This window comes from Pygoscelis adeliae, unplaced genomic scaffold, assembly GCF_000699105.1.
Source record: "Pygoscelis adeliae isolate BGI_AS28 unplaced genomic scaffold, ASM69910v1 Scaffold112, whole genome shotgun sequence".
NCBI classification, from domain to species: Eukaryota; Metazoa; Chordata; class Aves; order Sphenisciformes; family Spheniscidae; genus Pygoscelis; species Pygoscelis adeliae.
Genome location: NW_008824232.1, coordinates 1,287,801 through 1,299,599, shown reverse-complemented (window position 1 = coordinate 1,299,599; position 11,799 = coordinate 1,287,801). Strand labels below are relative to the sequence as shown.

Here is an 11,799-nt window from a genome sequence, read left to right as displayed (position 1 = left end):
GCACCCTCCTTCCACAAACCCCACTTTGCTGCTCCTTCCCAGCCCTGTCCTGCCTCTGGCTCCCTCCGGGACCCTTTCCCGCAGCGGGTGCTCAGTCCCACTCGGGTGGCCCTGACCCACTCCCCGTGCCCACCCGGTTCTGGCTGTCCCCCCCCCACCTCGCTGCCCCTGCTCAGTGCCGATGGGCTCTGTCTCTCTGCGAGAATGAATGTCACAGCTCCTGGATCTGGTAATATGGCAGGCTCCACCCTCCGCTCCCCCCCCCCACGCAGAGGGCTGGATGCGAGGAGCGGCACGGGGGGACACCCCAGCCTGGCACTGCCCCGCCTGGCTACCGCCGGGCTCCCAGCACCCCCTTACCTGCTCCCGTCAGGGGCCTGGGGCCCCCCAGCTGGGCCCAGGGGGATGCGTGGGGCAGGCGCGGAGCCCTCTCGCCTGCTCCTTGGATGCTGCTGAGCTGGAAAACTGCTGGCTAAAGGCTGTGGGAAGTGGGGGTGCAGCCAGGATGGGGTGCAGGGGACATGCCGAGGGTCACACTGCTCCCCGGCCGGCTCCGCGCGGGACCTGAAACTAAAGGAAAGTAGAGAGCTCAAAGGAGGTGTCGTGATGGTGGGATTGCGCACACACACGTGTACAAACACATGCCCTGACACGTGTGTGCATGCCTGGACACATGCATGCACACGGGGTGGGGGCAGCCACGCTCCTTCAAGCCCTGCCTGCACGGGAGGCTCTGCCGGCCCCAGCATGGCAGGCAGCGCTGCCCAGCCCCGGCCCCAGCTGCATCCTGCCTGCTCACCTCCTGCCTCTCCTTCTGGGACACCCCAGACCCCCTGTCCAAAATGCACCCTCTGCCCAGAAAGGCCCAGGATGGGCACTGGGTGTCTGGCAGGCAGCAGGCAACTCTGCAAAATAACCTTAACTCTGCCCCAACCGAGGTTTTTGGTCTCGGCTGAGCTCGTGATTTTGGTGGTTTGGTGCTACCAGGATGCCGGGTGCTGTAACCTCAGTACCAAACCAGAGCAGAGCAGAGGGGGTGCTGGTGCACCCCGGGAGCAGGAGCAACCCATGATGGACACACACCTCCCTGAGCACAAAACACGCAGAACAGCATCCCTCCCAGCCATGCCCAGGGAGGGGGCTGCCATCGGGGCCAGCTATGGACTCCCAGACCCTCACCTGGGGTTCTTCTCCTTTTATATATATATACACACACACACACACATATATAAAAAAAATATATATATATAAAATCCTCCATGCTAGAAAGCCCCAGCCCCTTTAGCAAGGGGAATTTTGACCCAAACCTCACCATTTTAACGCTTTTAGTGACAAAGCAGAGAGGGCAGGAGGGGCGAAGGAAGGAGGAGGAAACCCAGGAGCGCAGAGAAGGCAGCCGCGATAATCTCTTGGCATTAAAGATCCAGCCTTGCACCCCTGGACCACCCAAAATCCTCCTCACCGAAACAACTTCAGGCGCGGGCGACGGTGAAAGGAGGGACTGAAAATGGCCCCAAAGGCCCTTGCTGAAGGGTAGAGGGCTGGGGGGGCTGCACTGCACTTCGAACTGGGGTGGGAGGAGGGTGAACCATTTATGTTGCTAATTTTAGTAATCCTACGTCATTACCATTTCTTAACGAGGCAGCAGACCGCATTAGCTGCTCCTTCCATAACTTCTCATAATGAGATGCGAAGCCAATGAATGAACCGCTGCTGTTGCTCTGCCATTCAAAGACCTCAATAAGAATTGCTGTGTAAATTAAATACCCCTAAAAAAATACAAATAAAAGAACTGGGTCCTTAATATTTAAAAGCACTTGTTTGACATTATTAGGAGTGACCGACGCTGCTCTCGGAGGCGCAGACTGGCAAAGGCTGAGCCCGCGGTTATGTTGACACAAAAGGCTGTCGGGACCAGGCCAGACTCATTACCGTCTAATAGTTTCCACTGAAATGCAAACACCCAATCTTAATCATTTTATTTTCTGACAGCATATAAACACGCAGCGGGAAGGTGTCTTATCAGACGCTGCTAAAACCGAATAAAACAATACCCGGTGCAAATAACCCTGTGCCTGAGCCGGCTGCATCGCCCCACGGGCAGCGCAGGCAGCTCCGGCTGCTGCCGGCTGAGGTGGGGGGCAGAGGAACGGGGTGACGGGGGACACGGTCTGGTTTGGGGGTGGCGGTGGCCCTGAGCCACCCAACGTGTCCCCGCAAGGCTGGTTTATTTGGTGCCATCTGGTGGCAAATTGACCGGAGGGTCCCGTCCCCAGCTGGTCACTGGAGGGGAGCAGCCCGGTTTCGGAGGTGGCTGGGTCTGGTCCCCCACGGTGGGAAAGGCCAGATGAGATTTGCAAAGCATTGCATCGCTGGAGGATGCGCGTTGCTCTTCCCTTCCCCAGCAAGCACCCCATGTGATGGGGGGTGCGATGGGGAGCAGTGGGGACCCCTCAGGCGATGCCCAACCTCCTCTGCCTTCCCGAACTGGTCCTGCCCTTCCTCCACTGAGGATGAGCTGGGACAGACGACAGTGGCTTGATCTCCTGCCTGGCGCTGGGTGCCCTGCCCAGCCCTGCCGGCGTTAGGGCCATTGCTCTCTTATGCAGCAGCAAGTGGAAAATCAATGAGGTCAAACTCGCTGCACTGCAAATCCTGGCCAGCCTGGGACCCTCCAGCCCCCTCCGGGCTCCCCGCCTGGACCAGCATACGGGCATGCGGTGGTGACAGTGATGGGGACGGCGGTGGATGACCGGAGGGGACAGGACGGGAGGATTTGCCTCAGGCACGTCGCTTTGGTGTGGCAGCACGGGCATGCACGGCCGTGGGTGGCGGGGAACAGTGACCGTGGGGCTCCGCGTCTGTGCCAAAGCCCCGGGGAAGATCCCCGGAGGCTGCCCTCCAGCCACGGGCGCTCCCATTAATCCCACGCCAACGCTGGGATTGCTGCTGGTGTGTATCGGTAATTACAAATGACTCAGCCGTTTCCAAAGCAAATGAAGTCACTCGCAGTAATCTTTTTGCAAGTGGCAAATGCTCCTTTACCAAGGGCTGGAAATTACTAATTGTGTTACCTCCATCCCACCTTACAGCAAAGAAGCGGGGTGTCCTCAGCCCTTGCCAACAACCTCTTGCTTAATTTTAGGCTCTGTGGAAGGAAACAGTCTGTGAAGGGCGATTCAGAGTAAGAGGAGACCACGGTGGCTGGATAATGGCTCGGGGAAGGTGGAGCTCAAAGCACCAGCAGCGTGAGACCTCCTGGAAGGGGAAAGTTGTTATTTTTTTGTAATTAGCTTTCAAAATGACATGCTTTCACCCATTCGGGCTCCTGGACCCACAGAGCATCCCCGAGAGGTGTGTGCCCGGGTGGCTGTGTGTGACAGCATGATGCAGAGTACAGGGGACAGTGGCTGCCCAGGGGCCACGCAGAGTACAGGGGACAGTGGCTGCCAAGCTGCCACTCCGTATCTGGGGTTTGACTTCATGTGCAATGAAAAACTAGTTTTTGGACTGTTTTTTATACCCCTTAGGAGCCAGCAGTGATTATGGGGGGATGTATTGCCTCAGTCGTGCTTACTTCATCTTCCACGAGTCTTACGCAAGGTTGCTGCCTCCTGCCTGTGTTTCCTCATTTTGGGAATCCCTCCGGCTCCAATTTGTCTCCGGGGAAGGGGGATGGCACAAGGGATGTGCCATCACCTCGCTGTCCTCCCCCAGTTATTGGAGGGCAGCTCAGTGAGTCATTGCTGCCAGGCCATACCAGAGCACAGCTCATCCGGGCTTGATGCAACACTTGGTCCCGGTGTTCCCGGTCTGACGGACGGCCATCATGCCCCGGGTGCCCCTGCTCTGCTGCTCGGCTAATTTGCCAAAGCTTGTTGATGCCAAGCTGTCATTGCTTGCATTGCAAGCAGAGACCCGTGCAGAGAGAGCATCGCGTGCCTCCGAGGGGCTGGATCACGTTCCTGCTCCAGATGCCTGGTGCAGCATCACCCCCTGCTCCCGGCTTGCCCTGTGGCGTCTGCTTGCCCCTACATGGCGCAGATGTTGGGTTCATGTCCAAGGTGGTGGCAGAGGGCGCCTGTCCCTCCTGGTCCCCAGGGGATTGGCCCTGTTTCGGAACCACTGCCTTGGTCCTGACCATGGCCCAAAGCAAAGCTTCTGGTGGAGTCCACGCTCTGCCTAACCAGAGGATGGGGCTGAGTTCCAGGCCTTGGGTTTGACTTAGGGTGAAGGTTTAGGTGAGGGTTTCCAGAACAAGAAATCCCAGACTTAAAGTAAGAGAGAGGCTCAACAGCTTCCAAAGTGAGGGCTGCTAGTAAAATTATCTGCTGAGCATCCTCAGGGTGTCTCTTGGCACACATCTTGGTCTAGGGGTTGGGTTTGGCAAGGTGGCTCTTACTGGGGACAGCAGGGTCCATCCCCACCAGAACTTCATAATCCCCGGATCCATCCTGAGCCCTGGTGTTCTATGATGCACGTGTGGATGGCTTATGTGCCATCACCAAGCATGCCAAGATGGGGAGCATAAACTGGTCCTGGGCTGTCACCTCCCCCCAGTGCAGGTGAGTTGGCTGATGGGGGTCCTCACCCCACCTCCTTGGTGAGAAGAGGTGGTATCTCCAACCGGAGGGTCATTTCTACCTGTGAAAGGTGTCTCTGGGCAGTGTCCTGGGGACAGCACAGCCGCGGCTGCCTTTCTCTGTCCCCATCCCACGTGCCTCGACACTTGCATTTCCTTGTGCCCAGACTGTGCTTTCCTGGCCAGCGCTTCTGATGCCACTCAGCATCCATCCATCACCTGGCAGCCCATCCTCCCACTCACCCACACAGCCATGAGTGCTCCTGCCTGAGGGGGCCTGGGCAGGGACTGCCCCCGTGCTGCTACCTGCAGCCCTAGTTCAATGGCGCTGTGATTTAGAGAACATTGAGAGCCGGGCTGACATGCACAGGTGGGTGCGTGGTGCCCGTGTCTCCGGCTCCCTCTCTCCCCCTGATGCTCAGACCTTCCCTCTGTGTGACGGACGTGCTGGGGAACTTAAAAAGGGACATGCCACGGTGACAGGCTGCAGCCGAGCACAGCCCTGCCCGTAGCTGTGCCCCCAGCCTGTGCCCTGTCCTGCAACGCTGCACGAGATGCATCGGGGCTGTGGGTTGCACTGGAGGGCAGCTAAGAACACCCCCAAGGGGGCTCAGGCTGCCACCGGGGGGCCTGAGGATGTTCAGAGCAGGTCTCCTGTCTCCCCTTGTTGTCCCACTGCTGGCAGAAGGTTTTCTTATGCTGCTCAGCCCTTAGCCCTGGCGCTTGAATCCTTCTTACAGACGAGAACAATATTAGTACCAGCGAGACGGATACCCAGGCTCTGTTCAGAGCAAGCCAGGCTCTGCCAGAAGCAGGGGGTAATCAGCACAGTAATTAAATGTGCAAATAATGGGAATTTGGGAGTTATAACAAAAGGCAGAGAAATAATCCGGAGGGGCTTGGAGAAATTAGGAACACAGAGCAAAATCTAATCAAGCAGAAAATAGCCCGACTGGAGCCAACAGATGGGGACTAAGGCAGCCGGCCTCGGAGCGCCCCTCCCCTGGCATCTGGGGGTGTCTCCAGTGCCACTTTGGGGCACAATAAGAGTTTTTGGAGAGATCTGTTCCCGCTTGGTGAACAGGGCTGGCTGCAGGCTGGGTTACTGGGAAAAGTTCCCAGATCTGCGCTATCGGTGGACAGTGGATTTTGGATGTAATATTGGTGGAAATAATCACCCAGAAGAGCAGTCTGGGGAAATAGAGCTGATGGAGGTAGAGGAAAGATACCTGAGGCCAGCGGGAAGTTGGGCTATTTTGGGGGAGAAAGTGGTTCTTCATTGCAATGGGTTTGCTGGGGCTTAAATATTTTGTACAGACATACCGTTCCCAGCCGCAGTGTTTCCCTGGAATGAGCTCGGACACGCAGAGCTCTCTGGCCAGGGGGAGATAAACGGAAAATGTGAGCTGGTTTTAGTTTGCTGGACTCAAATCCCCTTGTGAGCATCCTGGGAGGGACTCGTGGTAGGGGAGAGCGGCAGGCTGGAGCCGGGCTCTGGTGTAATCGATTCGTGCTCATGCTAAGCCTTGCCTGGGTTTCCATGGGGGGATGCGGTGGCCGGTCACTGCAACCCTGGGGAAGTGGTCCACGAGGCTGGGAGCCAGACCCAGGGGACCCGGCACTGTGCCACAGGCACCCTGGGGACCAGACCTCGGGTGGCACCGGCAGGGCTGAGCGACATCCCCGGCCACTGTGCCTTGGTCGTGTCTGTGGGGATGTTGTCTCTGAGGACCTGCGAGAGGACATCCCATGGGGTGGAAGGACCTTCTCCCTCCACCAACAGAGACCCCAAACCTGTGGTGCACAGGCAGAAATGCCTCCATCCGACGGCAGGCACCGCAGAGCCTTGTAGATCCAGTCCCAGCCTGGCATCCAAAGCTATCCCAGACTCTCACCCAGACCCATCTCCCAAAGCTCCCTGAAAAGGCACCTCACCAGGTTTGCTCCGACATCCCGGAGCACGCCCCAGGCGCAGGTGACATGGCTCAGCCCCGCAGGGACGCGCTGCAGCTGCCTCCCGGCCTCTCCGGGTGCTTTCGGCCAGCTCTTGAAAGGACCTTTCAGTAAGTCCCAATCAAAGAGGCGGCGTGGCGAGGAGCGAGCCGCTCCGATGGGAAAGCACATCCCACCAGCCCCCACCCCATCCTTGTTTTCCCATTTCTCTGCCTTCCGCCCCGGGGACGTGACCTGGCAGCGGGCTCGAAGTCAACGCAAGGCAACGGCCCTTAAGCTGGAAAGAAAAGGCTGTTAAAAACAGGATTGCCTCTGGCTTGGGATGTCCCAGAGCCCCAGATTGCCAAAGCTCAGGAGAAGGTAGCAGGGAGCTGTCATTGCAGGTTTTCCCTCTTAACCCTTGGCTGAACGACCTTTGCTCTGTCCCGGGGTGGCTGTGTTTGGGCTCAGTGTCCCCAGATATCTCCCAGCTCAGAAATGCAGCCCCTGAGACTGGGAAACAGAGGCACAAAAAGCACAAGCCACAGGGCAGGAGCAGACCCATCTCCCACTGGCTGCGATGGATGGGACCTGTGGAGACCACAGGGTGCCGGGACCTGGGCTTTTAGGAAAGCTCCCAAAGCCACAAGCTATGAGATGCCAGTGGGGCTGAGCAGCCCCAGCACTGGGACCAGGTCTCTCCTGCCACTGGGACCAGTAGCAGGGCTCGGAAAAACCTGCAGCCCCCTGCTCCCAGGTTGCTTCCCTGCAGGGAAGGTTGTCCTGCAGGCTCAGAAATGCCATCGGGGTTGCACAAGCTATCCCTGCCCCACAGCCTTTTGCAGTGGAGGGGTTATCCTGGGGATGCACCGCAGGGAAAACCAGCTCAGGGACGTTCCTCTGCCGGCCAAACCTCCGGGGAGGGTTTGTTTAGCCCCAGCAGCTATAGCAACGAGCCCTGCTGCCTGAAGCAGCTCTGCTCGCCCCATTGCCTGCGTGCCTGCCCGAGCCATGGAGGTGGGGGAAGCGGGGGACCCCCATGGGGTCTGGGGGGACACCCCAGCAGAGACATATGTCATCCCGCACGGGGTAAGCCCTGGAGAGCAGATCTGTCTCTGGATTTATGAGATAATCAGGGCTCACAGGGGTAGGGTGGGGAAAATGGGATGGTGTGGGAGGAGAGAAGGGATGAGGTCGGGGCTTCGGGTGGGCACTGGGGTCTGGGGCAGCAAAGCTGCTCTTCACAAAACGCCTCCCTGCTCCCTGCAGACCCCGGGGTCCTGGGAAAGGACACTTCTGCATGGGGATGTGTCCCCTGGGGTTGGGACTTGCTAGGTGTGCAATTCATCCAGGCTTGCAGCGCTGCACCCCTGGAAAGAGGGGGGTCAGTGCAAGCCACCGCTTCCTCTGAGGTTCTCCTGCCTGCTCCCCCCGGGGCCAGCGTTGCTCTCCTCCCTGCCACCAGCTCCTCTCCCCTCTCCTCCCCGGCTGCCGCACTAACAGGGCACTAAATTAAAGCAAGAGTGGGAGATCCCTGGGGTTTTCCTTCCCCTCCTGCCTTTCAGCTCCGACCTGGGAGATCTGGTGGGGCCATGCCGGTGCCCCAGCAGCCAGTGATGATCCTCCAGCAGTTTCCCAGGACCGTGGCTGCCCTGGCTCCCCCCGCCGGACCCTCGCACATCCGGGGAGGTGCGTGATGGTAGACGTCGTAGAGGTCAGCGTTAAAACCAGCTTAACTTCATCCTCTTCTTTTTTTTCCAGCCTTTTCAGTATGAGAGTCAGGCAGGGGGGCTGCACCCCCCCTCCGCAGCCTCACAGGGCTGGCCGCACCATGCTTTGATGGCTGCTTTGTCCCATGCGATGCAATTTTTGGTGGTTTTACCAACCTTGAAGCCTGGGCTGGCTTTGGCCACACCAGGATGCTCCCAGGGAATGGTTTTGGGGTGTTTTTTGAAACCCACCTCTCTTTGTTCTCCAAAACCCCATGTCATGTGGGTGTGGGCAGCATCACCAGGGAAAGCCAGGGTGATATGGGCTCCTTGGCCATGCTAAGAGGGACTGGAGGGAGACACGTGACAGCTCCAGAGCCCGTGGGATGCAGCAAGCAGGAGCGAAGACCAACTGTCTACTGGGGCTTCATCCAACCTTGTGCAACCCAGGATTCAGCAATCTGGGCTGGGGGAGCAGACAGCAGAGGCGGAGGGCGGGGGGCTTGTAGTCCCTGGGACATGCCATGGGCGAAGCCGTGCAGCTTTGCTGGGATAGGGGAAGGTTGAGCCGTCTTTAAAAGTACATGGAGGAAAGGGCATGCCCAAAATTGGTGCGGGAAGAAAACGGAGACCCCAGCCTGGCCCCTCGCAGCCCTGCGGTGGGGGCTGGCTGCCTTTCCAGTGGGACGGGTGGGATCCATTAAGAGCCGCCAGCCCTTTGCGTGCTTTCTCCTCCCGGTTCAATGCCTGGCTGCTGGCCCACTCCTTCCTCGCAGCTCCAGCTCCGGCCACCCCCCGAGTTGTTCTGTAATGCTCCTCGCTGGAGGGTCAGCTGCCTCATGGGTGCCCTGGGAGCCCATCCCTGCAGCTGTGAAAGCATTTTGGGATCTGGAATGTGGGACAGGGGGATGCCCAAACCCCTTTTTACCCATGGCTCCAGCTAATGGGGACTCACGGGTCTCATGCACAAAGCCATCGGGATCTTGGAGGCAGCCCCTCCAGCAGGTTTACAGGCATTTTGCAGGGGAACGTCATGCCTGCAGCAAATGGGGATGTTTTAATGGGGATGCAGAGCCAGATGCCATGCTTCCCCTGCAGCCTGATCGCCATCAGCAGCTGTACTGCAGCTTGGGCATCCAGCCAAGGGGACTGGGACGCTAACCTGTATGTGCACGGCCGCTCCAGGTCCCAGCTCCTCGTGTGGAGCCAGGCAGGGGCTGGGGAGGCACCGAGCATCCCCAGCCTGCTCCTCGCCTGGACCCAGCTCCGTAGGTGCTTGCTCCTGGGAATGGAGATGGGGTCAGCCCCCATGGTCCAGCCCCAGCTCCTGCCTCCTTGGGGGTGGGTTCTGAGCTCCCCCGTGCATGACGTGGTGCAAAGTGGAGCTGACCCTGGCGTGCTCCCCATGCGGTGCCACCCCCAGGACACCGGCTCTGCCGGCTGGTGCCAAGGCAGAGGCTTGCCAAGCCGCTGAGCGCTGCCAGGACCGGAGCAATTCTCCTCCGAATGGGCGGAAAGTCTGATGCCTCCAGCACCACTAATCACCTTTTGTGAGCAGCCTTCAGCAAGCCAGACCAGATGTTTAATCACATTTGCAAATAAGAAGAGGCTGAAATATGGCTATTTTAAAGCTTTATCCAAGCAAAATAATTTTTAAGTGCCACATGGGCCTTCCAAATCGGGCTGGGGGGAGTTTGGTTTAGCTCTCACTGCTGGGGCACAGGGACAAGCCTTGGTGCCGCCCCGTCCCCGGCACTCATCCCATGGCCATGTTTCTCGTGCCCTTGCTCTGATCTCTCTCTGACGCAGAGCCCCTTACTCTCCGGCAGATTTAATCGAGTTGATGATGATTCAAAACTCCCAAATGCACCAGGTGGTGATGAACAGCCTGGCTGTGTCGGCACTGACGTCCTTCGGGTTCGGGCCATCCCCAGCTGCTGCCCAGGTAAGGGTCAGGGATGCTGGATGGGCAAAGGGACCGTAGGACCGAAGATGACCAAAGGACCAAAAGGACCAAAGAGGTGGGCAAAGGGACCTTTCCAGAGCTCCTCAGGAGAGCAGGATGCCTGTGTCCCGCTTTGGCACAGTGTGGGACCCCTCCAGGAGCAGAAGCTGGGTCATCTCAGCCTGTCTCAGTCCAGGCTCTGCAGCCCTTTGGGGTTTTGGAGCTCTTTGTGCTGGTTTGACCCCCAGGTCTGCCAGCACAGATCACATCCAGGCTGCTCAGAGGCGATTTAGCCCAGCTGGGAAGAGCCAGGACCCTCCCTGCGTGCTGCGGCATGGGCAGGGTGCAGCGCTGGGCTGCAGCAGCCGAGCAGCAAGGCTGAGCACTATTCATTAGGCAGTATGGCTCTGCAAGGGCTTTCATTTAAAAGTCCACCTCGAACCAAAATTGTATTAAACATTTCATCTCCATGGGGAGAAACGAATGCTGCTTTCTCGGCGGGGGTGAGAGCTGGGCCGCGGGCATGCTGGGGGCACGCGCCCTCCCGTGCTGCCCACCCAGTGCCCACCAGTTCCCCACGTTGGCCAAGACCGGACCCTGCCTGTCGCATCTCAGTGGCTGGATCAAATGGGCTCTTCCCAGCAGTGTTTTGAGGTCCCATCTGTGGGGCTGCCACCTCCCCGTGTCCCCAGCAGCCGGGTTCCCACGCTGGCCGACCGCGGGGCTCTGTGTGGGATCGAGCCCACCCAGCCAGACCCTGGGAGAGCTGTGCCGTGCCGGCGGCATCGCAGCTAAGCACGGCTCCGTGGGAACTCTCTCGCTGGTGCTTTGGGGAGCAGTGCCCCAGGGTGATGGCTGCTGAAAGGGGCCCGGCACAGCCCTGCCTTTTGTTCCTCCCCGCAGGCGATGGCGGTGCCTTTGCAGACCGGAGAGGAAGAGGAGGCTGTGGTTTTCCACCATCACTACATCCCCTACCCCGGTCCTGTCGTGGCACGGCCGTTCCGGGAGTGGGGTCGGGGGCCGGCGGCCATGCGATACCTGGGCACAGGCTCATTAGCCGAGGATGGGGAGGTGTGAGTAACGAGGGCGCTGCTTTGTGCCACCCGACGTGGGGCTGCGTGCGTGTCCCTGTGGCCCCTGGCGTAACACGCCTTCCAGCCTAAGCTGGGACACAAGATGCAACACTAGGCCGGCACTTACTCCTGTCCTTGCTCCTCTCCCGCAGTGCGGTGCCCCCCCCTCCACCCCCCAGCACCACAGAGACAGTGGGAGCCAGCGTCCCACCAGCATCGGGTAAGGACACGTTCTCCCCATGTCCCTCAACGAGGGATGTCTTGCCCTCAGGCGTGCATCAACCGGGCACCCCTCGGTCAAAGGCTGAGCCCTCCCTGTTCCCTCCATCCATTGGATCCTGGGGGTTGCCCTTGCACATCCTCCAGGTCCCCTTTTCTCTCCGCAGAGTACTACGACGTGGTGGAGGAGAGGCTGTGAGCTCCATGCGTCCCAAGATGGTTTCTCCTGCACGTCCCAGTCCTCAACCCCAGAAGATCCTGCAGGTGCTGAGCATGGGTGCTCCATGATACCCATAGTTTCGGGGTGGCTCGCGGGGAGGAAGCGAACGTGCCCAGCAA

The 11,799-nt window shown here is 59.1% G+C and overlaps 1 protein-coding gene across 1 annotated transcript; it reads left to right on the top strand.

The window, feature by feature from the left end:
* Positions 1–8,106: 8,106 nt before the first annotated feature.
* Positions 8,107–11,659, top strand: PRR29 (proline rich 29). Its single transcript, XM_009334902.1, has 5 exons — positions 8,107–8,203; positions 10,053–10,168; positions 11,072–11,241; positions 11,394–11,461; positions 11,628–11,659. The coding sequence occupies exons 1-5, from the start codon at positions 8,107–8,109 to the stop codon at positions 11,657–11,659; spliced, it is 483 nt and encodes a 160-aa protein (XP_009333177.1).
* The last annotated feature ends 140 nt before the right edge of the window (positions 11,660–11,799 follow it).